This window comes from Haemaphysalis longicornis, unplaced genomic scaffold, assembly GCF_048455015.1.
Source record: "Haemaphysalis longicornis isolate Haplotype H1 unplaced genomic scaffold, Haemaphysalis longicornis Haplotype H1 scaffold_1, whole genome shotgun sequence".
Taxonomy (NCBI): Eukaryota; Metazoa; Arthropoda; class Arachnida; order Ixodida; family Ixodidae; genus Haemaphysalis; species Haemaphysalis longicornis.
In genome coordinates, this window is record NW_027526203.1 from 376594565 (window position 1) to 376619831 (window position 25267).

Here is a 25267-nt window from a genome sequence, read left to right on the forward strand (position 1 = left end):
ACATGTACGAAAAAAAAAAAAAAACCCTTTTTTGTAGTTATGTGACCACACAGTTATTCCGTACGCACCAGCCGGACTGGTTAAGTTGCCCACAATTCTTTTTTCATCGAAGCATGATATTTCTGACTAGTGAATCAAAACGTTTAAGTTCTAGTTTACAAAAAAAAAATGCCACTGGTGTTTTTTACAAATTTTCTCCCTACACCACTCGTATTTCATGTTTGGTTATGAAGCGTTCCTTGATCCGGGCATCACGATCAGTCTCGTTCAAAGTCAATCTTGTTCGCGAGTCCTCTTCATTCTGTTCGTTGAGACGAGCAGGTAAGGCTGCGATGTAAAAGGCGAACTTCGCGGCGCTGTCCCCAAGGGCAGGTGGAGAAGTTTCCCGTCGCATTGTGCGACGTTCCTTTGTGTAGCATCCCCCCACGGCTTTTTGTTCATTCAGACAGGTTTCAGCCGCAGACAGCGGCTGCGGAAAGTTGCTTGGAGATCCACTGCCTTCTCGCCCCATATGAGAGGGAAAGAAAAAAGGGCAAGGGCTCAAGGGGTCTTGTATTAACTCTATGGTCTTTTCTCGCCACTGCCGACCCCGTGCGCACCCAGCTCCAGTCGTTACACCGGATCGTTTACCTGGAACACTGCAGTTGTAGACGTAAGTATATGCGCAAGCGCATGCTTGTTCAGTCGTAGTCTGTTCGACCGAGTTATCTTTCTCACTGGTCTATCCAACCGAGCGCCAGAGGCGGCGTTTGGGCAATGTGAGCGACATACAATGACAACAAGAATTGCGGAAGGTGTGCAGGAGCAACTCGTGAGTATTTGCGCTGCTACTTCGGCCGTACACGCAGCGCCACCTGGCAGCCTCCGCGGCATTTTTTGCTTGTCCGGGTCTTAGCGAAGTCAGCCGCCGCCGGTAACGAAGTGTTGCGGGATGGCGCCTGTGCGGGCGAAAACACGCAAATCAGTGTACTGTTGCGTCTACGGATGCCATAACAGCTACGCCAACACTGCTGACAAGCTCCCGAAAACCAGTTTTTATTCCTTTCCGTGGAAGCCGTACGAAGAGGAGCGCAGGCTGCGCTGGATTAGGGCTGTGCGTCGTGCAAGGTAAACAAGCGCGTTTGACGTCTCTTTTGGTCCATTTGCGTGTTGTAACTGGCGTTATTTCCATCTTTGGCCTCGTAATTTTCTTCTCTTGACAGCTCCCTCCTGGCTTCGGCTTCGGTGTTTCTGCCTGCAAAAATAAAAAAGAAAATAAATGTGTTAATGTGGACTGAGGAGTTCTAACATGAGAAAGTTTGTTTGTTCAACAAACTTTCTTCTTCTTGTTAATATGACCTGTTTCATGCAATTTAGTTTATTCACGTGCATTTAAGACTCTATTTACTGCAAGTAAAAGGGACGGATTGAGCAAATGTTTAAGGTTGTGCACCCATACGTGAATCCTTACCGTAAGTTGTGGCTTGCGCCCAGAATGGGCGCGGTGAAGCGAGTGCAGCTGCAAGTGCTTCAAACTCTGTCCTCCTCGTTTTGATGCGGTGGGCCATCGTGCTTGTGATGCGGTGCTTCCGCTCTTGGTGCCATCTGCGACAAAATGTGCCATTTTGTATAAAATGCACAACACGCTGTGAAGCACATAAAGGCTGCAGATATAACAAACCTGTCTACAGCAGCCTGGCCCAGGGTTAAAAGCGCGATCTCCGCTATCTGCTCCACGCTTTTTTTCACAAACGTTTTGTAATACGTTTCCTCTCTCTGCTCCAGCATAGCGAGCAGGTTGCACCTGTTTATTGTCAGGGGTACCACGCTCGCCACCTGCATGGTTGCGTACGTTTCTCGCGCTTCCCCGAGCAGCGATCTGACAACCTCGATGCCGAGATTGAGACTTTCGTCTACAGCTTCTGTGGAAGCACCGGTTGGATCTGCATTTTCGTCGTGGCTGTCCTCGCACGCGATCATGTCCGCGAACGCACACCTCACGCCCGAGAATTGGGCATGTACCGTTTTCGGGCACAGGGGTTTGAGTACTGGGGCAGGCAAGGGGCGACCTGTATAAATAATTATCAAGTTGTATGATGCAATACAAAAAAGCACGCATGCTTCAATGTTGAATAATCTGAACAATTCAAGAAAGCGCTCCTCGTGCTTACTTGCAAATAGTTCCTTTATCTGTTTCTTCGTGTCCAGGGTCGGTCGCGCAGAGGGTTTCCCCCAAGCACGCGGCAACTCCGTGCACGATTTCTCCTCGTGGCTGTTTATGAAAACGGCCACCGCCGCCGCGTGTTTACACCAACCGCGGCAGCCAGCCTTGCACGAACAGCGGCCTCGCACAATGCGCCTTGGGTTCGGCGACAACTACATAAACAAAACAAATCACCACCCTAGTAGCACAAATTGTTGCCGCAACGTTTCTGCCGTGTTGCCAATGTTGTGTAACGTTAGGCAACGTTACACAACGTGGTGACAATGTTGCCGAATGTGGGCCAACATTGGACACATTCAGCAACATTCCCGCAACGTTTACAAACAACGTATAGGCAACGTTGCCCGTATGCACATTTTTCACGTTGCAGCAATGTTGCCAAATGTGGGCCAACGTTGGAGACATTCAACAACATGCACGCAACGTTTACAAACAACGTATAGGCAATGTTGCCCGTATGCACGTTTTTTCACGTTACAGCAATGTTGCCAAATGTGGGCCAACTTTGGAGACATTCAACAACATGCACGCAACGTTTACAAACAACGGATGCGCAACGTTGCCCGTATGCACATTTTTTCACGTTTCAGCAATGTTGCCAAATGTGGGCCAACGTTGGACCCATTCAAAAACATTCATGCAACGTTTACAAACAACGGATGGGCAACGTTGCCCGTATGCACGTTTTTTCACGTTCCAGCAATGTTGCCAAATGTGGGCCAACGTAAAATCAGTGTTGGACACATCCAACAACATTCACGCAACGTTTAACGCATAGAGTTAATACTACTGTTTAACGCATAGGCAATGTTGCCCACATGCACATTTTCTTGCGTTGCAGCAATGTTGCCAAATGTGGGCCAACGTTGGATACATTCATGTAACGTTTAAAAACAACGCATGAGAAACTGCCATTTACACGCTTTTATCGCGTTGCAGCAATGTTGCCGAATGTTGGCAAATGTCATATTTATGATGATAAACGATTTCACGTGGAGTTACATAAGCTGCCTAAAAATTCAAATGATCCCGTACAGCACACTTGAATGTTTGCGATATAGTTACAGGATACGTTAATTTCGGGAGTGTGGTTAAAAGTGATCAACGCGTACGTACAGTTTCTACATATTTAGCAATGCTCACGAAAAACCTTCAAATTAACATTGTCTGTGTACATGTTTATCTAGGTTGTCGCAATATTGAGGAATGTTGAATGTATAGCAGCTTTCCATTTATTTATTATGTGAAACACCACACTAACCCATGTTTTGGAGAAATTACGTCGCCTATAAAAGTTCAAATGGTTATGCCCAATGGACGTCTTAGCCACAGTACACTGCAACGTTTTTAGATTAGGTTGGTTTAGAAAATGTTGGTTCACTGTACCATCGCCTCGTGTACTTTAATTACTGTACTTTAGCTGCATATAATACGGCACTTACACGCACACGCACGCACATAAATGAAATCCCCATCGTCAGCCTGTCTACTGCAGGACGAGGGCCTCACCCATGCAGGAAAGAAAAGTATTCTTTCCTCCTTGCACGGCACTTGCTTCGCGCCATCTCCGCGACCCCGACTTGCCCCGACCAACATACAACCTCCCCCCCCCCCCCCCCCCCCCCTCCTCGCCCGCTCCATCGCAAGGGAAAAAAAACGTGGCCGAGCTTTCTCTTCTCGCGCAAACCCTGCCGCAGCCCAAAACGAAGAATCTGACGCCCCCGCGCCGGCTCCCTCCTTCGCCCTGAGCACGGCTTTTGAAGCTCCTTTCATGGCGGCCGAGCTCGTGCGGGTCATTCAAAATGCAAAAAGGAAAAGTGCGCCCGTAGCCGAGATATCGAGGCAGCACTCGCGCCTTCTTGACTTTGCAACTTCCACTTGTCTTCCGGCACCCTCCCTGCTCAATTTGGCCTCCTACTTGTCCCTCCCATCCTAAAAAAGAACAAATCTCCCAAACTTTTCTCCTCTTTTCGTCCTATTTCATTCACGAGCGTTGCCTCCAAAATTCTCGAATCCATGGCGCTCGCACGCCTCGAATTACAAGTATGCACGAATCTGCAACTTGAACCCTGGGCCGCAGACAGGTTTTCCTCGCCAGCGCAGTGCCATTGGATTCAATTGCCGACCTTGTCTCTGCACTAGAAAACGCGAAGGCTACCAAAAACCGTGGCCTTTGTCGTCCTTTTGAACATTCGCAAAGCCTTCGACCGCTTACGCCACGAGGCTATTCACGATGCAGTAAAACGTTGCAAAATTACTCGGCCGTCACCCTCATCTCCCCCGACGTTACAAGACTGGACAAGGCCCGCCACTCCATCGCGCAAGAACCAAACAAGCAATACCCATACGCGTGGGTTGCATCATGCAATGCACCCGCTCGCATCCCAAGCATCAAATTTGGGTGACAAGAATCCTGCCTACTCAGCAGGCTCCGTAACTGGCTCCGTACTGCAGCCTCCGTACCAGTGCTCACCTACAACTGAATGAGAAAATCAACAGTCCCACTTGTTCTTCATCCACATAAATCAAGCAGCCTAAAATATAGAATCCAATTCGCGAATCAAACATAAAGGCAAACCAGATTTCGCTCAAATTCCAAATCAAATAACTACCCGCTCTTCATTTAAAATATGAGTTACAAACAGGCCAGAAAATATTTTGGAGCTGGAAAGACGGGGATGAGGGGAGATTTCAACTAAGACACACTTTGTGTGGCTGGGGCCCTATATGTACACCGCGCTATGAATGCGAATTCTCAGTGCAAGGAAAAATGTAAATTTGTGGACGTCCTAGTGATATCGCGTAATGATGTTATAACACACTTGCAGTGATATCGCATGGATGTCCACAAGCAGATGATCTTGGGTGAAACATATTGTATGGACATCACATGAATGTCCTGAAATGACATTGGATATTGTGACCATTTGTGGATATCCTATGGACTTTCGTGGTTTGCTGGGTTCAGAGGCAGACCGCAAAAACCCTACATCGATGTGTGATCATTTAGAAACACAGCTCTCGAAAAACTGCAGAAATGCATGTGGAGAAATGTCACGCTGGGCGTGTAGATTCCCCCATGAAATCTTAAAGGAACCGTGAACGTTTGAACGTTTCTCAAAACGAAAGAAACGCGTGGTGCCGGTCCGACGGATGGCGTAGCCAAACTCGGCGGCAGATCCGTTTATTTTAGTCCCTAATTTGTTGGATGATCACACAATATTATCTTAGAGTGGATGCAGCCTCGAATAAAATAATACCGCCATTCCGCGCATCGTGCGTTACATAGCCAGGTGCTGCACCGTTCTAAGACGGTCATTTTTTTCAAGATGGCCGCCGGCTGTTCCATGAATGAAATTCGTTTTTATTTCATTTTTTTAGTAAGCGGGTAAATCTCATCGCCGTTCTTGGTGTTAATGAAAATATACCACAAATATGGCACCTTCGATTGAAGGTTGAGCGCGAACAAAATATTTTTTTGTTCAGGAAAAACTTACAAAAACACTCATTTATTGCTGTATCATTTTGTAAAGCTAAAAAAATACACAAACAGGCTTCGTTTACGTTGGAGAACAGAATTTTAACAGGTCAGGCAGGCAGATTCCCGATCATAGCCAATACTTTCTAGCCTCACTAAGTTATCAGTGTCGTGCGTGAGCTCGCGTCATCCGCAAATTACCCCGCAATGATCGTGTTGGCAGTGGCATTTCTTTGTGTTGCACATGGGCCCGCGGCGATTTCCTCCACGTGTAAGAAATCGAACTTCTATTATTAGTCACGCAGGCGTAATTATTATAATAATCGAAAAACTACGTCCAATAAATATAAATACAGTAGTCAGTCGTTATAACGAAATCGCTTTATTCGAAATATCGCTTCATTCGAAATTTATTCTGGTCCCAACCCAAACGGATGCATTTTAGGCCGCATTACTCGAAGCGCCAGAAGAGCTTGACCCGCTTAGAGCGAATTAAGTCGCGAGCGGAGGCGTCGCCGTGCCGCGGTGACCCAGTGGCGAGTCAGGCTGTCAACATGGCAGGTCAACACAAGCTGGTACTTCGCCGGCGGTTTTCTCGAGCCGGTCATGCTCGATTCGGGTGATCCCCATTTTGGGAAAACGGTCCAAATGCGTGGTAGGGTCATTGAACTTCGTCGCAACACATTGGTCAAGGGCGTGGACACGACGGTGCGCGAACACTGGCAATCGAACCGTAGAATTGGCAGTGTCGCCGACAACGAGGCGCCGAAGAACTCTTGTGTTGCAAACTTCACGGCTGCACAACTCGGGAAAACAATTCCCAGTGATCATGCAATGCCCCTAATGCGAAACCGATCAGTTTTCATGATTGTGCTTTGTACGCCCAATGAGCGGTTAATCTTTTTATTATTACTATTTATTTATTTTTTGAGCTCAACAAACAACCTCCGTCTCGAGCCACGGCATCTGCGGCGCTTTTCAGCGCAAAACTCTCGTATAGCGTTTCGTGACGCCCGCACGCCCCCCTATAAAAGGGCACTGCTGCTGCCAATTTTTGTGGGCGGCGACCATAGCCTCCTGCATTGCTTGGCCAAATGGTCAAATTGTAGCAGGGGTTGCTCTCGCCCGGCAAGAACATGAAACAGCCACCACAGCTTACTCTGAATAACGTTTTGCTTCAGTGAATACATTATGGTTTGATTCCTCGCAGCTGTTGCGTATAATAAGCTAAACTGGTTTAGCTTTTCTCGAGTGGTTGCTTATATCAATATACCGCTTATAACGAAATTTTTCGCCGTCTTGCTGACTTCGCTATAACGAGGGATTACTGTATCTGTATTCTACATGTTTCCTCTTAGTTTTACGGAATAGCAAGCTCAGTTTAAGCCAATCTTTGCAGCGCGTTATTTGTTTTCATCAGTAAACATGCAATAACAAGAAGTTTGTGTTCCCCCTCGCCCCCTACTTGTTGCTTATCCCTGCTCCATTTATATGCCCCATTTGAACTTCAGCCTTCGTAATATCGCTCAAAAACAGTCACTTTCAAAAGCAATCATGACTTTTCTATACTCGTCATGCTAGTCGCACTTTTCTTATGGAGTTGATGAACAAATTTTTACTTTTTTACGGTGAGGTGCCCACAATAATTTGAAGATATGACTCAACAACGAAGCACCTTATTTCTATACCCGTTTTTTTTTTTTTCATTCACTTTTCCTAAAGGTATATACGCATACGACGTATACACGCAAAAATTTCTTGGCGGCGTGCATCTGACACATGAGTTTCTTGAGGACAGATTGGACTTACAATAACTCTAAGCGGCCGCTTTTGTTGGCTATGGACGCGTTTCCGTGAAGTCCAGTCCCCGCGAAATTTGTGAACGTGTGCAATGAAACGTCGCTGTGCCACACCTAGTAAAAAGCCAATCAAATTATATAGGTACGACAGTCACGCTCTGAAAAATCAATACCTGCAGCGTAAATCAACTTAGATCCGTGTAAATGACACCCAAATAATGACGTGTTTTAAGCAGAATTTCACTGATGTACGAAACCAACTTTTCCATTTTGCGAATGCGCTCTTATTGGAACATCCGTGCGCTCAACGGTTCGCACCAGCCCCTGCAGGCCGTGTCGCTCATGCAATTGGTATACTGATTGTCTCATCTTATAGTGTGATTTAGTTATTCTAGAAACCCACCACAGTGGCTGTTGTGCTAGCGCTGAGTCCAAGGATTGAGCCCGAGGACGCGGGCTCGATTGCAGGCCGCGGCAGCCGCTTTTTTGTGTGTGTGTGTGTGTGTGTGGAGGCGAGAAGCGGAAATGCCCGTGTGTTCGGGATTTCGGTGCACGTTAATTAGATCCCCAGGTAGTCAAAATTAATCCGGAGCCCTCTACTACGGTGCGCCTCATCGCCTGTGTAGCGTCGGCGCATGAAACCTCATAATCAGTCAAATCAGATATTTTAGGGCGATTTTAACACATCATTAAACTTAAAGAGCAAAACACAGCTGATGAGCACCGATAAAGCCGCGCAGCTTTCACCCTCAACTGTGCGTTGTCACGTATGGCCAACTATCGGGCTGTTTTCGTGAGTCTTTTACAAATGCCACTCGGGTGCGTTTTTGTCCATGTGCATGCCGCATATATCCAGGAAACTGACCAAATGCACAGCGCCTGCTAATTAACCCAACGCGCGCGTGAAACGGACGGCGCAGCATTTCGACGTCGTGAGGCACGAATGAGAACTTGGGTTTCATTGCCGTGTGTTATTTTGCAATCATTATTTGCTGAATAAATAAACAAACTGGAATTTCAACAAGAAAATAGCTTTTTATGCCATCGTCAAATGGTATCTACTCCGACTTGGCTTCCTTTACGTTCCATAGCCGCTCACTTCACCATGACATCATACCGAAATTTAACGCGGCCTCTTTACAATGGAGATGTGTTCTTTTGGGAAACGTGCACCATATGGAAAGACAAAGTGATCGGGAATACGCCGTGTTTTTCATTCGACGTGTTGGCCGTATCTTTAAGAAGTTCGCGCACATTTCTTTCATAACTGCCTGAAAACAGCATCCAGAAATGACTTCCCAACTTTCCTTTCCTATTGTTAAAACATTGCGCGCCTTCCTTTGGTAGTAAACGGTTGCATTATAAAAAGGTAATCGTGCATCGACAAGGAAAATTTCCAGTTCCATTTTGCTAAGTTTTCACAAGCGACTCGCACTGTTAACTTTCTCTCTTAAAGGAGTACTGACACCAAATTTTTGCTTCATGTTTTTATTCGTTAGGTGTAATAGGTGTAATATTTGGTAAATGTTGCCGTGAATGGGTATTCTAGCGATTGCGCGATTACAATGGCGACCTTCGGAAGCCTATTTATGGCCCCTTTAAAGCATGCATGGCCGGGTTGTTTTATGTTGCCGCCTGTATATCCTCAAACAAAAATAATCTAGATAGAAGGCTCAAACATTGCCTTGTTGCTGGATCCTCATAATTGCTCGAAAAAATTAATTTACTGGAGAAATTTTATATGCAAGCTATATAAATTTCTGTGCATCATATGGGTGTGCGAGCCGTATACATGTCGCCAGCTAATTACAATCGTGTGTTTTCCCTTCATATATACATTGCCGCAGTAATTACGGTTGATTTATGAAATAGATTAAAGCCCAAAGTTCATGTACTTTAAATTGCCCCCTTCTTGTGACATTTAGTCACTGTTATAGCCCCTCTGATCAGCGAACGTTCCAACTAGTCCACACCTTGCACCTTTGTTTGAAATAGACAACATGAAGTGGGCTATTTTATATTTCAACTTCCCCATAGACATTTCACCTACCTCGAGCGCCAAAGTCAGAGCACCATGATATTGTAACATATATGAAACAATAAAACAAAACAAAGACCTAACCCTGGTGTGACACCCATTTTCCAGGAGATACTGCCTGTACGAAAGCTCATTGGCCTATTTCAAGGATCTTTTCTCATTATACAAACGAACCTTCCAAGTAACCTGAAAATTTTTGCTCTTGTTCCCTTCCAATAGCATTGCACACACTATCTTCAGATTTTTCCTGGTGTAATTTTTATTCGTAAGAGGTTCCAATGCATCGAACACTTGTCGCGTTCTGCTTGGCGCGAAACGAAATACAGCAGGGCGCCAGGCGTTCTCGGAACCCCGCCTTTTTCCGAGACTTCAGCTGGGAATCAGGCACGCTGTTTCGCGCATTCCTTTCTTCCTGCATGCCTTATTTTTTGTTTTCGTCGACGCTCCGTCCCGTCCCGTCCCTTCTGTGTGTCGCGAAGTAAGTTTCAGCAGCCGAGCGCGAAGTGGGGGATGGCCGAAAAAAAAAAAGACCGAAAGAAAAGGCTTTCGTCCTTGGCCAGCGTCCTACCCTCCTCTCATACGCGCACACGTGCGCGCCCCTCGCAGAGGGGTCCTCCCCTCATGCTCCTTTGCGACTGGCAGCCGGCGGTGGGTTGGGAAGAGTAGACGAAATGCGCGCGCTTTTTTCAGAAAGGAGCAGCCATAGTGACAATCAAACGGAATGGAGAAGGAACCATGTCATACGAAATATTGTTGTGTGGCCGCATGTTACGGCGAATATTTGCGGGCCGGAAAGTTCATAGCAACCGACCAGTGAAGGTAAGCGCTCGATTTTCTGAGCTCACCTCGTTCTTTCGAATGCAGTTTACTTCGTAAAAGAGCGGGAACAAGATTGCCCTCCCGTTTCTAACTTCTAAGCATATCCTTGCTTTTGTGAATGCGTACGGTTGTAAAAGGGGAACACGTATTCACTTAAATTTTATGGAAAGAGTATAATGAGAAATCAGGTGGGCGCTCAGTAGTAGATTTTTTGTTATGATGCTGAAATCGAATGTATATATGTTCTGCAAGAACCTTGATATGTACGATTGGCTTTTAATTTACTTCTCGCCGCAGCTGCTCACGAACGCGAAAAATACAACTAATAAATATAACTTTGTTATGTTTAATTTCACGCGAGTTTCGGCGGCATGCTGAAACGGAACACAATTTAGCGTTGCAGTTAAAGGGAAGCTGAAGCGCTTTCCAAAAAATTTGAGTTAGATTAACAGTTATATAGTTTCTTGCGCGCTGATTCCGAATATCACATTGAAATTTATCGTACATGAGTCCAAGTGGCATTTATCTTGCAAAAAGCGCGGCCCCGTTTGAAAGACGCGCGCTTTTCGTCTTTTGACGCCCCTGATTGGTTGCGCCCGTCATGACGTCAAAGGAGGACACCCTTCGGCCGCGCGGGTTGTCGGAAGCATTGCGAACGATCGCACGGTTGCCTTTGCGGCAATTTCGCTTGCAGTTTAATTTTCGCACATGACTGGAAGTTTGTTTTATAATTTCCCGTGCTGTTGGTTCAATTATCTTGGAGCTTAAATTTGCTTTACACGACAGAGAACCCCAAAGCAGTGACTGTGAAGTCGACTAGTGGGTTCCATCAAATTATTTTTGAATTAGGCAACCAGCAAAGGGGGATTTTATACCTTATGTTAATATTAGGTACTGCCTGAACTGTTTCTTATTATACGCAAAACCATTTATGCCGAAGATTAATGGGCGTTTTATAAACAATCTACCAGCGAAAAGCACGTACGTGCACTGCACAAAAAAATAGCGTTCATGCGCTGTAAACCTATATGCGAGACACATCTTGCCGGTACACGCATAAACCAACAAGCAGACTCTGCTTCCGCATTTCCTTTGTTCGTTGTCGCCCACCCCAGCCCCGTTACTCATCCCCGTACACAGACCCACACGCGCGCGCTATTTCGGCAGCGGCGCTACGGCGCCTCCGCTAGCTGCACTTCGATGAGTGGCGTCTTACTGCTTCACATGCATTTATTCTGAAAACACTGCAGCATAATAGTGCCTGCTGAGCATTATTGGCTGTAGTAGGGCTTGATTTTCGCTTGTGCGTTGCGCATTCTGCTACAATATTACGGCCACCTTGTTACAATTAACAGACCAGTCGGACAAAGCAGTTACGTTGTAGTTACGTTACTTTAGGTAACAATCACCAAACGTTTGTGATAATGAATCGTTAACCTGTTTCAGCATTTCTAGAGTTAAGCATTTACCGCGCTAGTCGGACAGAGGCCGTATATTTACTCTTCGCTCCTAATTTTTTTAGTATCATCATTACATATATCACCAACTATCACTGGAGCACACTTGAGGTTCAGTGACAACAAGTGCTTGCCAGGTTATAATATGCAGCCACACGGAATCTTGGGCAAAAAATTGGGCCCCCGCAGTCAACACAAATTATGGCACGGTGGTGGTTCGGAGTGGTGTTTTTTTTTTTAATTTCAGACAAACATCACCTTATCGTGACATGTATACTTGCAAAATAAGTAATCTGGTTGCCTTGGTTCTTTTACTTTGTAGGAATACTGTTTACCTCTTAGCCGTGAGAGAACTTCTATCAGGATTGGCCCCTTGTTTTAGTTTCGCCAAAAAATTGTTTTTTTGAACACTGTCCTGAGCCCATAGGAAAAGAAAACCGACGCGTTTAACGAAACAAGTATTTCCTGAACAAATGTGACTTGGTTTATGGAATGAAACAAAACATCCCCGGCCAAAGTACAGCAGTATTCCCCATCCTTCCTAAATCTAGAATCTAATGTGAACATTCACGTCCGTCGCATCAAAAAAAAAAAAAAAACGCATTGGAGCGGTTTACAAAGTATTTAACGTAGTGTTGTATATTCTCTGTCATCAAGCACAGCCACCTCGGCTGTCGCTTCCGTATGTTATCAAACATCCCGGCGTGGCATTATTCTGCTTAGGAATACGGCATGATAACGTATGCCTCGTTTGGCGTTCGTGCATACTTTTTGAACACGAAAATTGTACAAATGAGTGCTATCAACCACAACAACAACAAGTATCATTCACAAGGAAACACGGCGAAAAGCGCATGGACGAGGCGGCCGATCCGGCCGGAAGTCCAGGTATGACGTTTTTCAGCCGGTTTTCGCCCGCGCTCTTCGGTCTTCCGGCATCGCGCGGCGAGATGGGGGCGGGGCATCGGGCCACTTTTGTTTGCTCATTGCGCCGCTTCTATTGCATGTATTGCGAAAATATTTCGTACACATGAACTATTCAATGTGTACTTGCTGCTAGTCAACTTTTCTTTTAATTCTAAAACCGCTTCACCTTCCCTTTAAACCATATGTTATCAGCTGCTTATGCGAACCATCCTACGATGTAAAACAACGCCTGACGTCTTTGTAGTATTCACATATTTTCCATGTGAAAGGCTGGTCTACGTCGGATGCTTATAACTATAAAAAAAATAAATGACAAATAAAAATAAATAAATAAAATGATCAAAAATAAATAAAAATAAGAAAATAAAACAGCTCAAGCCAGTTTTTAGCACATTTTTCGAGAGCAAAAGGTAAAATTAGGCAACCAAGAAAATACACGGTTGTAATTTTATCTAGTTGTACATGTAATGTTTCCCTTCTTTACATTTGCCTGTTTACTAATTTTTGTTCGTTGCGTTTTTATGTTTATGGCCATTGAGGTAATTATCGTCCTCTTTCAATGATTGCCGACGTACCACGTCGTCAGGTGGTCGGCTTCTCTTGTTAATTGAAAATTCTCTGGCAAGCTGTTTGATCGAAGACTTTTCACTTAATTACTCAATGGCCTGGAAAGAAAGCTGTAAGGTATTTTATATAATTCGGTATTTTGTCCTTTTCTGTTTTCCAGGGATGCTTGAGAAACCAACTCAAGCGATGTGCGTCATAAAGTTGGCACGGGCATTAGAAAAAGTTAAACAAGCAAGACAAAGTGAAAAGTGAAGAGGCCTGTTTTGCTATAATATTCCTTCCTAAAGGTAAGGTTTTCTCTATTAGCTAAAATTTGCTTCACTTCAGTTTTCTGAACCACTTCTATACACTCTGTTTTGTTTCAGAAATACCTTATGATTTACCAGCACCACAACATTGACACACGAATAAGCTCATCTGGCAGCAAGCGTCATCCAAACTGCAGGTGAGCTTCTGAGCACCCTGTGTGTTAGAGCAATGCCATTTTGTTTGTTTTCCAGGAATGGCAGTCAAACCTCATTTGAAGTGCCAGTACAAGAAAATTGATGAGGCCATATTGTATGCCAAAAGTCCTGGTGTTCTGAGAGGTGAGACATTGTCTATGCTGTAACAACTTTGCAACTTCTCCTAAACTACAGCTTTTTTTCATTTCGCAGAAGCGTGGCAGTAACAACCCCATGTTACTGGGTTCATGGCCGTCAAGTATGTCATCAAACTGACTTGTCAAGGCAGAAGAACAAGCAAGCCCAGGAGGAGAAAAACGAAGACAACGGCTGAAACAGCGTACTTGCGAAATTGCAATTGCTTTAAAGGGACACTGAAGTGAATTTGTCAAGCTCCCGTTTTTGCTTGCACTGCGTAGACTGGCTCAAATTAGCACACTTTTCATCGTTTATACGGTTGACAAATCGGTAATTATTTTACAAAGCGCGAAAGAAGAAAAACTACCATGCGCGGTTTGCGGCGGCCGCACCAACTAAGGCTGTGACGTTGAGAGGAGGGGCGCCGTGATTGGACGATGCCCAAGGTTAGCAATCACACAAGTTTCGGTTTCGGTTTCGGTTCTGTAAAACATAACCAATGGCTTTGTTGGATGGGCATTCTCAATATCTCAGTAATCATCGTACCGCGCTTCTGCCATGTTGTCGGCTGCAAAATGCACAAGATAAGCCTCCCAGGACGGCTTGTAGTCGTAGCATTCACTAGCCGAGACCTACGCAGTGCATGAACGCCCTCCGCGTACCCGCAGACGCGCAAATGTCATGCGTTTTTCCCCCATATTTGGAGCTTGCCTCCCTCATGCCTGTATCGTAAAAAGCGTGTTCGCACCAGGCCAAGGGTCTGTTCATTCTGGCCTGTGCCCACTGCCTGCAAGCAGTCGGTGCTTATGGCAACAGCACGCCAACGAGAAGTCGCTAGCGCGCCAGTGCCAGCCTGCGCGCGTTTTGTGAACTAGTTCGTGTAGCCATGAACGTTGCGGCCCCAAAAAAGGTGAACTCAATATAGAAAACATAGGCGGAAAACAAAAAAGTGAACTTACAAAAAAAAAAGCACGTACACGCGGGGATTCGAACTCGTGCCTCGCAAAACATTTGGGGTGAATTCCTAGCGCCCCAGACTGCTAGGCCACGGAGCGGGACGGGAATGCCTCGCTAATATAGGGTATATATTGTACAACCGGTTTACACTTTTATTTAGTTTTGGCATTTCAAGCCGCTTAGGCGACTATTTGTTGTACTGCGATCGTGCAGTAAGCGTCGCCCGAGTTTCCACAGTAGCTCACGTCTACCAATTGCATTTCGTAGACGGAAAAGCGTTCGCAGATGCGTAGTCGTGCTGCTGACCGCTGTGCTTGTTCGCCCAGCGCAAAAAAATGCTTCCCGCGCCCTAGTTTTACGCTGTACGGTAAAAATATCAGTTGATTTTATTTGCTTAGTACCTATATTGACTTCGCTGACTCTTCTCCCGCCTTCAAGAGGCCTTATATTTTCCTACTGGCGTACCAGTCAGCGAAGCGTCGCATGTGCAGCGCTTGTGTGAAGCGACCTTGACTTGGAGCTAGATACAGTGTACAAACAAACCAAGTAAAGAAAGGCACATTCTTCCATTCACAAACGTGTCCTGGCTTCGTTTCAACTAAGCGAACGAATTGCGACCAAGCAATTTTTTTTAACCTCCTTGATTGCGACGACCCGCCGGCGGCCGGCGGACGAAACGCTGGGCCGACTGACTCTGTCGGCCGGGGAGCCGTGTAGTAGCGCAGCCGTGGCGCAGCCAATTGCCAGCTCATCCCCTCCTGACGTCACACGAAAACGCCACAGAAAATGGGCGAGCGTAAAGAGAGGAGGACAGCGTTTTCGAATTAGTTTTTCTACTAAATAAAATCGCGTAAACGCGCCTAGAGTGGTCGAAACATGGCCTGGGGACTCCGGACTACAATTTGCGCTAGTAATCCCGCAATGTTTACATATCACTTCAGTGTCCCTTTAACACAATACGTATTCGGATCGATTGTTAATGGTAAAATAAAACGCACATGTTCTTTCATCTTAAAGAGTGTCAGTGTTGTTATTTACGCTAGCTGGCATGTTCCTTGCTTTAAAATTCCGCCATTTCTTAGTTTGTTATTTTGCCGGACTGCCTTAATTGTGTGTGTTGGTTAGTGTAGGGATCAAATGTATGAACATGTAGTCTAAAATGCCAGTTTATACCTTTTAGGAGTTTATGAGGACGAGGTGTGAAGTGCTCGCTTATCATGCAGTCAACAATCGTCTGTCTAGGAAAAAGTTAACCTATAATATTTTCATCTAGTTATTGTTGCATGTATATTAGATACATGTAACTGTAAGTTACCTGTACATTGCTGCAATATCATCGCTTCGTAAGAGAAACATTGCTTGAACGTCATATCAACAGTGCGCGGATGCGGTCCTCGTGGGGAAAAAACGTATCTGTAAAGTCGCGGTAACGTTGTAGGAAGCATCGCTTGAACATGATAGCGACGTTTTCTAAATGTTACCCGCACGTTGGAAAAATATAGCTGGAAAGTTACCGCAAAATTGTAGGAATGTTATTGCAACTTCATAAAAACATTGCTTGAACGTTGCAGCAACGTTCTTTGTATGCTAACTTCATGTTAAAAGTGTGGATATAAAGTTGCTGCAAGATTGTAGCAATGTTATCACAACGTCCGAATGGTACAGGGATATGCTTAAATGTGGTATGCACGTTGCGAAAATGTAGCTGAAAAGTTGCTGCAATGTCATCAGAAAACGTCTCATAACGTTGTTCAAATGTGTCCCGCACGTGGCTGGAAGGTTGCTCCAAGAGTGTAGCAACGTTGACGAACGTCAGAAACAACGTTATCCAAACATTAAAACAACACCCTTAAAACGTTGCCCCCATGTTGGAGCAATGCTAATATCATGTTGACGCAATGTTTCTGGGAAACATTGCACTAACGTTAAAAAAAGCGGACATTAGCCACGTTTTGGCAACGTTAAGGGGAAACGTTGTGGAAATGTTCGGGCAACATTCTGTGCTACTAGGGCATGTACGTGAAATAAGCACATAAGGGTATCTCAAATACAATTCACTCACCTCCAGCCGCACGTCGTAGTCGCAAGTGCTCTTCATCTGCGGAATGCACCTGGCCACGATTTCAGACGGCGCCGTCTCGCTGAGGATTTCTTCTTTTACGCCGTACACGTGGTTGCTCGCGTAAAGCTTGATGCCGCGCCTGAAGCAACTTCCCTTGAAATACTTCTCAGGGCTCTGTATTTTACTAAAACCGCAATACAGCGCGCACGATCCGCTTGGCGCCGTCATGCTGGCCTCGCGCGGACGCGGCCGAGCCATAGAGAAAGCCTTGCGGAGCTGCGTTGCACGGAACGGCGGACAAGCAAAAAATGCGGCGCGGCGCCGGAGGGGGCGCCACCGGTTCCAATTCAGTGGCGCCTCCAAACGAGCGCACGAGGCCCCGTGCACACTTGCGACGAACAACGCGATTTCTGTCGCGGCGACAAATTGGCCGAGACCGAACGACAAAACGGATCGCCGGGCGGCAAAATTTTCCGAAATCGCGTCTCATCGTCGCAAGTGGGAACGGGCCTTATATGTTTCGTGAACTATATAGTAGGCAGTATTGATGGAAGAATCGATGTTACGGGTACGTTGCATGGAAACGATTTTTGTTCGTTGCATGGAAACGATTTTTGCGCGCTTTGTGCAAAGCAAAGTGAATTCGGATAACTAACCTCGCCCACACTCGAATGATCTTCACTTCAGCCGGGCAAGTGAGGTAGCGGCTTGGGCACGCGAAACAAAATAATGTGCGTGTCACGTTAGTTCGCTGTGCGAAATTTTGAAAAAAAAAAAGCATTACGTTTGCCCCTAATTGCCTGGCGATGCGATAATTATGTTGGGAACGCCGGGGTTCCTTAACGTGAAAAAAAAAAAGGGGGGGGGGGTGCAGCCAGTGCAGCTACTTCGGAATGTAGTCGATACAAATGCAAACGAACAGGTCAGAATGCACCCCTTGGTAGCCTATTTTGCCGCTGGTTAACTTAGACGGTATGACGGTGTACCTATCGCAAAAAGTTCGTCAGACTTCTGGGATATATTGTTAAAAGCTGCAAACCTGAGCCTTTTGTCGTAGCTTTCTTCGCTGGCGAGTAAGCAACCAGACAACCTGCGTGACTATATAGCCAACTTTGTTAGAAAGGGCCACTTTGAGGGCTGAAGGTGTCACAGAGGGTGGGAAAAAGTGCGCTGTTCGAGTACATGCGTTCGTTTGCGACTTACATTTTTGAAATGCATTAAAGCAGCATAGCGCGTTCTTGAGTTGTGAGAAATGCACCCCAAAAGGCTGGTAAATAGCAGCTGGTAAAGAGTCGAAGTCACTTTCATTGCAGGCTATGGTTTTCAAGATACCCTCAAACCGGGAAAGCCGCGGAGTTCATCGACGATGAGTGCCAATCCCGAGACCATAGAAACTGGTAAGTAAATATTGCTCAATTGTGTAAATGGCTAGCGGGTTTAGCGAATCAAAATGGAAAAGCGAATTCAATCGATAACGCACAGCACAACAGGAGCTGGAATGACCAGGGCAGGGGCCACTTTCAACTAAGCCGATAAAGATCCGAAGGGGGGAATTGGGGTTAAGAGGTGTGAAAGGTACTTGGTCATGCTAGCGATCACCCACTCCCTCTAAAGGGAACCGTTACGCCCAAAAGAGGTCACTCTGGATACAGAATTTTGCCTACTGCGCGTACTTTATCAGAAGTTTGGAACCAAAACGCTTTCATTGGGGCCGCATTGATCATGCACAGCCGTCGTTCGCCGAAATAAAACCGACATGCTTCGAGCTAAAAGGCTAGTTCTAGTACTGTTCATCCGTGGTGCGGTTTCGAACAGCTTGAATCAAAGGCTTTTACAGCCGTGGTTCCAGGCGCTCTTCCCAACTTTTGAAAAATCCTGTAAATGCTCAGCAGTGATGAATAACAGGGTGCGTTTCATATGACGAGGTAACAACGCCGAGCGTGAAAAAACAAAAACCATGGTTAAAGTGAACGCTAACAAATTTAGTGGCTGCAATGATACGCATGGCTTTGACTGAAAAACAGAACCTTCCTGCATTCGTGCAAAAAAAAAAAAAAAAAAGAAGAATGCCCGGGTTGTTGTAAAATGCTCAAATTCTTCCTCCTTTCTTCCCCTAGCCTGTTCCAAGCATGTATTAAACATGTCACACAACTCTTTTCAGTGCTGAGAAAGACTAGGATCGAAGTTGTTCGTTTATGAGTTCCCACTTTGGTTCCCTTTATTACGTAAGTAAACTTGGACCATTATACACATTCGTGTTTAATGGGTGTTTCTTTTGTGTGAACCATCTGTAATACCCCTGTAGCACTTTGTGTTCTTTTTTAGGTGAAAGATCTGCCGGACTGGAGGAGTAAACGTCGCTTCTACAACCAAGCGAATTTTCAGATGGGTTGTTTCGATTGAGGTAGCGGTCATCTATATACAGTTGGACAGGAAGAAAAGAAGAAAAAGGTCCGAGAGGTTAGTATCCGTTCCCGAGTAGTATTTGGTGAGTGTAGAAAATTTCTGAGAGCGTATTTTGATTTGTTTTAGTAGTTCAATTTATGATCTGCTATGCAGCCCATAACTAGTCGCGCCCTATGCTTTCCAGCTGCTGCTGGTGTGACGCAGGTCACAGTCGATAGCGGGCCACATCATTGGTGACTGGATCCACTTTGCGAATATTGGGCTTACAGGAACCCACAAGGTAAGCAATAAACTAATATTCTCAAAATTTAATTGTGCATTTATATTTAAATGATTTTCATCCTAATCTCTGCCTAATAAAAATACTTGAACCATGCAGAAGACACAACACTCCGCTAGCGAGCGACTTTGACGGACAGTCACTAACCTGTATAGGTTACTGACTCGGGAGATTCAAGTTGGGAGTCAGGTGACCCAAAATTTTGTGCGCTTGCTTTCTTCTGGTCATATGGTTAGCACGAGTTGCTGCGTAGCTGCTTGTTCAGTTATTCTCCTTTTAGTGCGTGCGTGTGTGCATGTGCGTGTGTGTGCGTGTGTGCGCTCATTAACTAAACAAATCCTTAGGCGGCGACTACTTTTTCGCGCAAAAACCGCCTACTGCCGCAGCGTACTGAAGTAGGAATTGTTTGCTTTTTCCACACAGACGCAGCGAGCCCCTGGATGGAGCCTCCTCTCCTGCACAGCAGCAGCAATGAAATGTAAATAAAAAAAAATGTTGTAACCATGCAAAAATAAAATAAAATTTCATTTGAAATTTCACTTTTCCTTGTTATTTTGAAAATGCTTTAAAATATATCGTAACCGGCAAACGTGGATAACAGAAACAATGCTCCACGATACACATTCCACACGTTTGGCAAAACGTCACTGTAACGTTCCTGGTCCACATTCTGAAAAGGTTTTGCAACGTTAAAAGATTGTTTCAAGCGTGTTTTCTACAACGTTAAGTAAATGTAAATCCAACATAATTACTATGTTGTCGAAATGCTTCCTCACAGTTCTAATAATGTTTGACGAAACGTTACTGTAACGTTTTTTAGTTGTTCTTAAAATGTTTCTGTAGGGTGCTTCTGCAACGTTAGGTAAACGTAACTCCAAAAGTATTTATATGTTGTAGAAATGCTTTCTTACTGTTCGCATAACGTTTGGCGAAATGTGATGTAACGTTTTACATTGTTTTTAAACGTTTTTTGAACGTTATTAGCTTGTTCGCTGCAACGTTAGGGAAATGTAACACTAACATTAATAATAAGTTGTAAAAATGTTTTGTGGACGTTTACATAATGTTTGACAAAACATTACTGCAACGTTTTTGATAACATTATTTAAACATTAAAAAAAAATGACATTAAGAACATTGCTCTAACGTTAGCACCAAACAAAAAAAATACGTTCTTCTAATGTTTTGGTGCTACTTGGGGAAGTGATGTTACGCCAGGTGACCAGATGGCCTCGACTGGCACAGACCACAGTGAGCAGCAAGTGAGAACAAATCGTTTATTGACATCCGCAAGTTTAGAGGCCAGGACATCATTTCATTTCGATCGCTGCAATTGTACGTCGCTTTCGTGACAACATTTTTTTTTTTTTTGCCATAACAACTCGTTCACTTGCGCTAAGATTTCGAACGAAGGGCACAAATGAAGTATTGACGGCGACAACGGTTTCCTTTGCACCGTCTTTCTAGCGGAGTGCATAACACTCACCTTCTGTTGGAAGAATCGAATATTCTGGCCTCGACAGCTGCCTTCCGATGCGGAATTTCCCACATTTGTCATTCCACAAGCACTCAATTCCCGTGTTTTGCCAGTCCTCTCAACAACTGATGGACGCAAAAGCACATAACAGCAATAACAGTCACGAAACCGGTGCTCCGCGCACATTGAAACGGTCGGCCGTTGCAGCGGTTTCAATTTGAATTGGCGGCTTTGTGGTTGCGAATTCAGAAACGAGGTGGTGCACCAGTCGGCTGTTCGTAAAAAGTTGCGTACATTTTTGCTCAACGGATGTTTGATGCGGAACTTGTTAATAGTATTTTTAAATAACACATTGTAAGCGAACTGTGTGGGCTTTTTGAGTCACGGAATGAATGTTTTGTATTCTATACCAAAAGTAACATTTTGCCTGCGCCGTCTGGTGGGCTTGATGGTCGAAAACAGCGCTTTAGGTTGGTCACGTGGGGCGTCGATTTTACGCCGCCTATAGGGAAGACAGGGAACGTCCAAGCTTGAGAGGCCTGCTTACGTTTTGCCACAGAACAGGGTTTTGCTTTAGAGCCCCAGACGTTTAAAGAAAGGCAGTGTCTAGAGTGCCGTCCGACGGTATTATAAGCATTTCACTATATCGACGTCCACCAGCGTTTTATAACAAAATTGCCGCGTTTGGCAGTACATCGCGCTAGATAACGTAAAGCTAGGCAACCTAACCTAAACATAACATAAAATAACCTAACGCACAAAAAAAAATCATTTAAAACACCAAAACTAACCTAAGGTATGAAAACTACACTTAAATAAATAATGAAAAAAAAAAAAAAACCGAGGCAAGAGCCGGTCTAGAACCACCGACGGATCCTCTACACTACGACGATAGACTCTTCGGCTGGTGCTAGCCTAGTGTTAAATATTCGAATGTCGTTGGACGGCACTCTAGCCATGCCTGAAACGATCAGCTAGAGTGCTGTCGGACGGCACTCTAGACACTGCGTTAAAGAAATACGAATTGGAACGGCGCAGTGGTCACGAACGCAACAACAACGCAGACCATTGCCCCCTTTATTATTTCAATGCCTGCGGCGTCACCACAAAGCGTGGCCACCTTCCCTCGCCCACTGCATCTGAATTTCGCATGGTGGCACCACCCACCGATCCTCTCCCGCTAGGTCGCATGTTAGCAGACGATCCGCGGCCAAACCACGCACTGAGCATTCCCGCTTTTTGCCAGTGAACGGCTTATCTGCGAGAATACCTACCTCCAAAATTCGTGTAAATAATACCTGCCTACTAATCAACCGACGATGGCTTTCTTGTGAAATTTAAAACCGAAGAATGTGATGCTTTTGCATCCCATTCTGCAGCGTGTGGAAGGATCCGGATGTCTCCTACCACGAGTTCTCAGTGAACGAAGCCCTGAAAGCACAATGTGTAAAGAACATTGCTAGAAAGAACTGGGAACCCAACTCATCGTCCAATTACTCAGTGGTCTGCGCAGTCTGCACTTTCGGCAGGAAGATTTTTGGAGTGACACGAAAAGATGCAAGATGCTGTGCCTAGTGTTTTCCTATACTACCCTTCGTACATGACGCCGGCATCGAAAAGAGAAGGAAGAAGCGATGGCAGGAAAAAAAAAAAAGTGGGAACTCATACCGGTAAGTTATCCAACCCAGCAGCTAGTGCGACTGCTGCATGCCTTGAAGTTTTATGATGCGTTGCTTTCGGATTGTCCGTAGCTTACGAAGCCCCTCGAAGCATGCTTGAAACACAGCATTGAGCTCATCACATCAATGCCAGTCTTGGTGTGCGAAAATTGATCCGACGAAGCTAGGTCATCGGCGAGAGTTGGTTGCAGAGCAGACGCCGCGGCATACGATTCGCTGACACCCGCCCGCGCACATCACTTCGTTGACAGCTGCTTTGCCGCCTGTGTATTCTTTGAGTTGTTAGGGGAGCACAAGTTCACTCCAATAAACTTGTTTTTCTTTCAAGACAACTGCGTCCTCGTCTTTGGCTTCGTGACAATATGCATGCGCGCGTGCATACTCATATGTACTCGCAGTGTAACGAAACAACTGGTACTTTTGTTTTCAAGTTTCGTTTCTGTTCATTTGTAATTGTTCTTAGGCTGTCTGATGCTGCTCAATTTGTCCGAGTTTGTGACAAACGCATGTGCGCTGTCCATCTCAATCATCGTTATCCAATGAGACTGGCAGCTTCACTGCTGTTATTTCATGCGTGGAAAGCAACTATTCAGAACATATGGGAGCAGCAAACTGTGCAGAAAACGTATTATATATATGAACTTGCAGTTGTCTATGAGATGTAGCCAATAAATCTGCCAAAGAGCGACAAAACCGATAGATTTAATGCGGGCCGATACACTGTATGAGTGAAACACAACCTGTTCATTTCACTTTCCCCGCTGCAAGTTTATGGCATGATCACAGAAAAAGACGGCAGTGGCCATCTTATGACATGGTTAGGACAGCGAAACGCTACTCCTGGTAACGGCGAAGCGTACCAATGCTGTCGATTCACTAATTCGTAAAGCTCGACCTCAATTGGTGCAGTAATGACTAAAACAGTCAGTTTTCCTTGTTATTTTTTCTTAAAGGGGTCCTGGAATACCTTCCGCCGATGCATGGATGTACATGTAACCAAATAAAGCAATGTATTAGCAATTTCCTCCTGCAAAAATTGTGTTAAAGTGATGAGAATTAGCTGAGAAATTGTAAATAAAAAACCGTGCATTATCGTCGCGCCGTATTTCCTCCTCCTTTCAACTTTTTTTTCGCTGCTGTCGGCGTGCGAGCCTTCCCTCCCATGATGCTGCGCTCCTCAGCGGTGACGTACTTCCGCTATTGCGCTCCTCAGACTGCCGTCTGCTACGGGCAAGCTCTTTCGGCCTTTTCATCTTTATTGACACCATGGACATCGATCCCGCACTCCGCTCAAGGCTGGAAAAGCGAACGAAAGACCTGGCCACATGTGTGCGGCCTGGCCTTGCCCTTTCGCGGTGTACGTTGCGGCAGGTGCTATCGGCGGCGAACTCACAGCCGCACGGGGAAAATCGTGTGCTCGTTCCCTTTGATGCACCGTGCACTGTTTATCCAAAAAGTCGTCTCAGATATGGCCCCGCTGGTGCCGGGTCTTATTTTGCGGCGGTGGTAATTCCTAGCGGCGGCATGTGAAAAAGACATTTTAAACCGACACAGAACCCGTACACAAAACGCGCCGGATCGGATCGCTTTATCGGTGGCGATGAACGGGAAGGTGCAGAGCAAACCAGCGCCGCACTCGAGCAGCGAGCACCTGTGTTCTGACAAGCTGCACCCATGTGTTAAGCGTTTGTTTGCACTTGTTTGGATAGTCGTAAAATGTCCAAGCACTCCGCTAGCAGATCAGCCGGCGAGTCATTTCGCAAAACATTCGAGGAGGAGGAGGATAAACATCTTTATTGAGGGAAAAGGTTGCGTGGCGTCTTCAGGAGGTGGAGTCCTCAGGTTAGGACCCCATATGCCTTGCCAGCCGCTACAGCCCGCTCCACCAGTCGAAGCTGATCGGACAGGCATGAGCTGGACAGGGCGCGCCTCCAGAGCTCGGGAGAGTTGTAAGGATTCGGCTTGGGGAGAGGGTGGGAGGGGCATCCACCAACCATGTGGAAGAGAGTACACTCTGCTCCACAGAAGGGGCACCTAGGGGACGTAATTTCTTTGGAGTAGTGGTAGACTCTTTTTGGGTGGGGAAAGGTGTTTGTTTGCAAGGCACGGTAGTGGTGTGCCAGCTTGATAGATAGGTGTCGGTGCGGTGGGGGAAGGGTGCATCGGGCCAGGCGTAGATGTTGCGTCATTTCTGTATATGTCAGGAGGGGAGTAAATCTCTCCGAGGCGGTGTCTGCACTCCTCGTGCGGCGTGTCATTTCTCGCGCGAGGTCGTGCGCCATCTCGTTCCCATTCACTCCCAGATGGGCTGGAGTCCATTCGACAGATGGCGCTGTATGCATTAGCGCACGCGCGTGCGTGCGTGTGTCGCCTCCTGTGTTGTGGACGCGTTCGTTTCGCGATTAAATGCGACGTGGTACTTCTGCGGGTGGATAGCGCTTCCCATGGTTTGGATTACCTTTCTCGAGCGACCTACGACTCAACCTCGCATGGGGTTTGTAGTGTGCCTGGCTAAAAGCCTTCTCGGCTTGCGCACC

At 45.8% G+C, this 25267-nt stretch overlaps 1 protein-coding gene and 2 long non-coding RNA genes across 7 annotated transcripts; 2 read left to right on the forward strand and 1 right to left on the reverse strand.

Moving 5' to 3' along the window:
- The first annotated feature begins 384 nt into the window (after positions 1-384).
- On the forward strand, positions 385-20043 carry LOC144155128 (uncharacterized). 3 transcript variants are annotated; one of them, XR_013319511.1, is made up of 6 exons: positions 385-652; positions 18202-18285; positions 19050-19113; positions 19214-19348; positions 19479-19574; positions 19674-20042. It is a non-coding gene; the product is annotated as an uncharacterized LOC144155128 (long non-coding RNA). The 3 variants fall into 3 exon arrangements; XR_013319510.1 differs by lacking the exon at positions 385-652 and having other exon boundaries at positions 17404-18285; positions 19194-19348; positions 19674-20043; XR_013319509.1 differs by lacking the exon at positions 385-652 and having other exon boundaries at positions 17404-18285; positions 19674-20040.
- Positions 816-17265, reverse strand: LOC144155127 (uncharacterized). 2 transcript variants are annotated; one of them, XM_077686381.1, is made up of 4 exons: positions 16889-17265; positions 2151-2355; positions 1451-1584; positions 816-1234 (listed from the first exon to the last, which is right to left on the reverse strand). In XM_077686381.1, exons 1-4 carry the CDS (start codon positions 17144-17146, stop codon positions 962-964), a joined length of 870 nt encoding a protein of 289 aa, XP_077542507.1. In that variant the 5' UTR covers positions 17147-17265; the 3' UTR covers positions 816-961. The 2 variants fall into 2 exon arrangements, with proteins under 2 accessions (XP_077542507.1, XP_077542508.1); XM_077686382.1 differs by lacking the exons at positions 2151-2355; positions 16889-17265 and adding an exon at positions 1661-2144 and having other exon boundaries at positions 1012-1234.
- Positions 10086-14086, forward strand: LOC144171678 (uncharacterized). 2 transcript variants are annotated; one of them, XR_013322963.1, is made up of 5 exons: positions 10086-10337; positions 13449-13575; positions 13654-13733; positions 13789-13875; positions 13945-14086. It is a non-coding gene; the product is annotated as an uncharacterized LOC144171678 (long non-coding RNA). The 2 variants fall into 2 exon arrangements; XR_013322962.1 differs by having other exon boundaries at positions 13654-13875.
- Positions 20044-25267: the final 5224 nt, after the last annotated feature.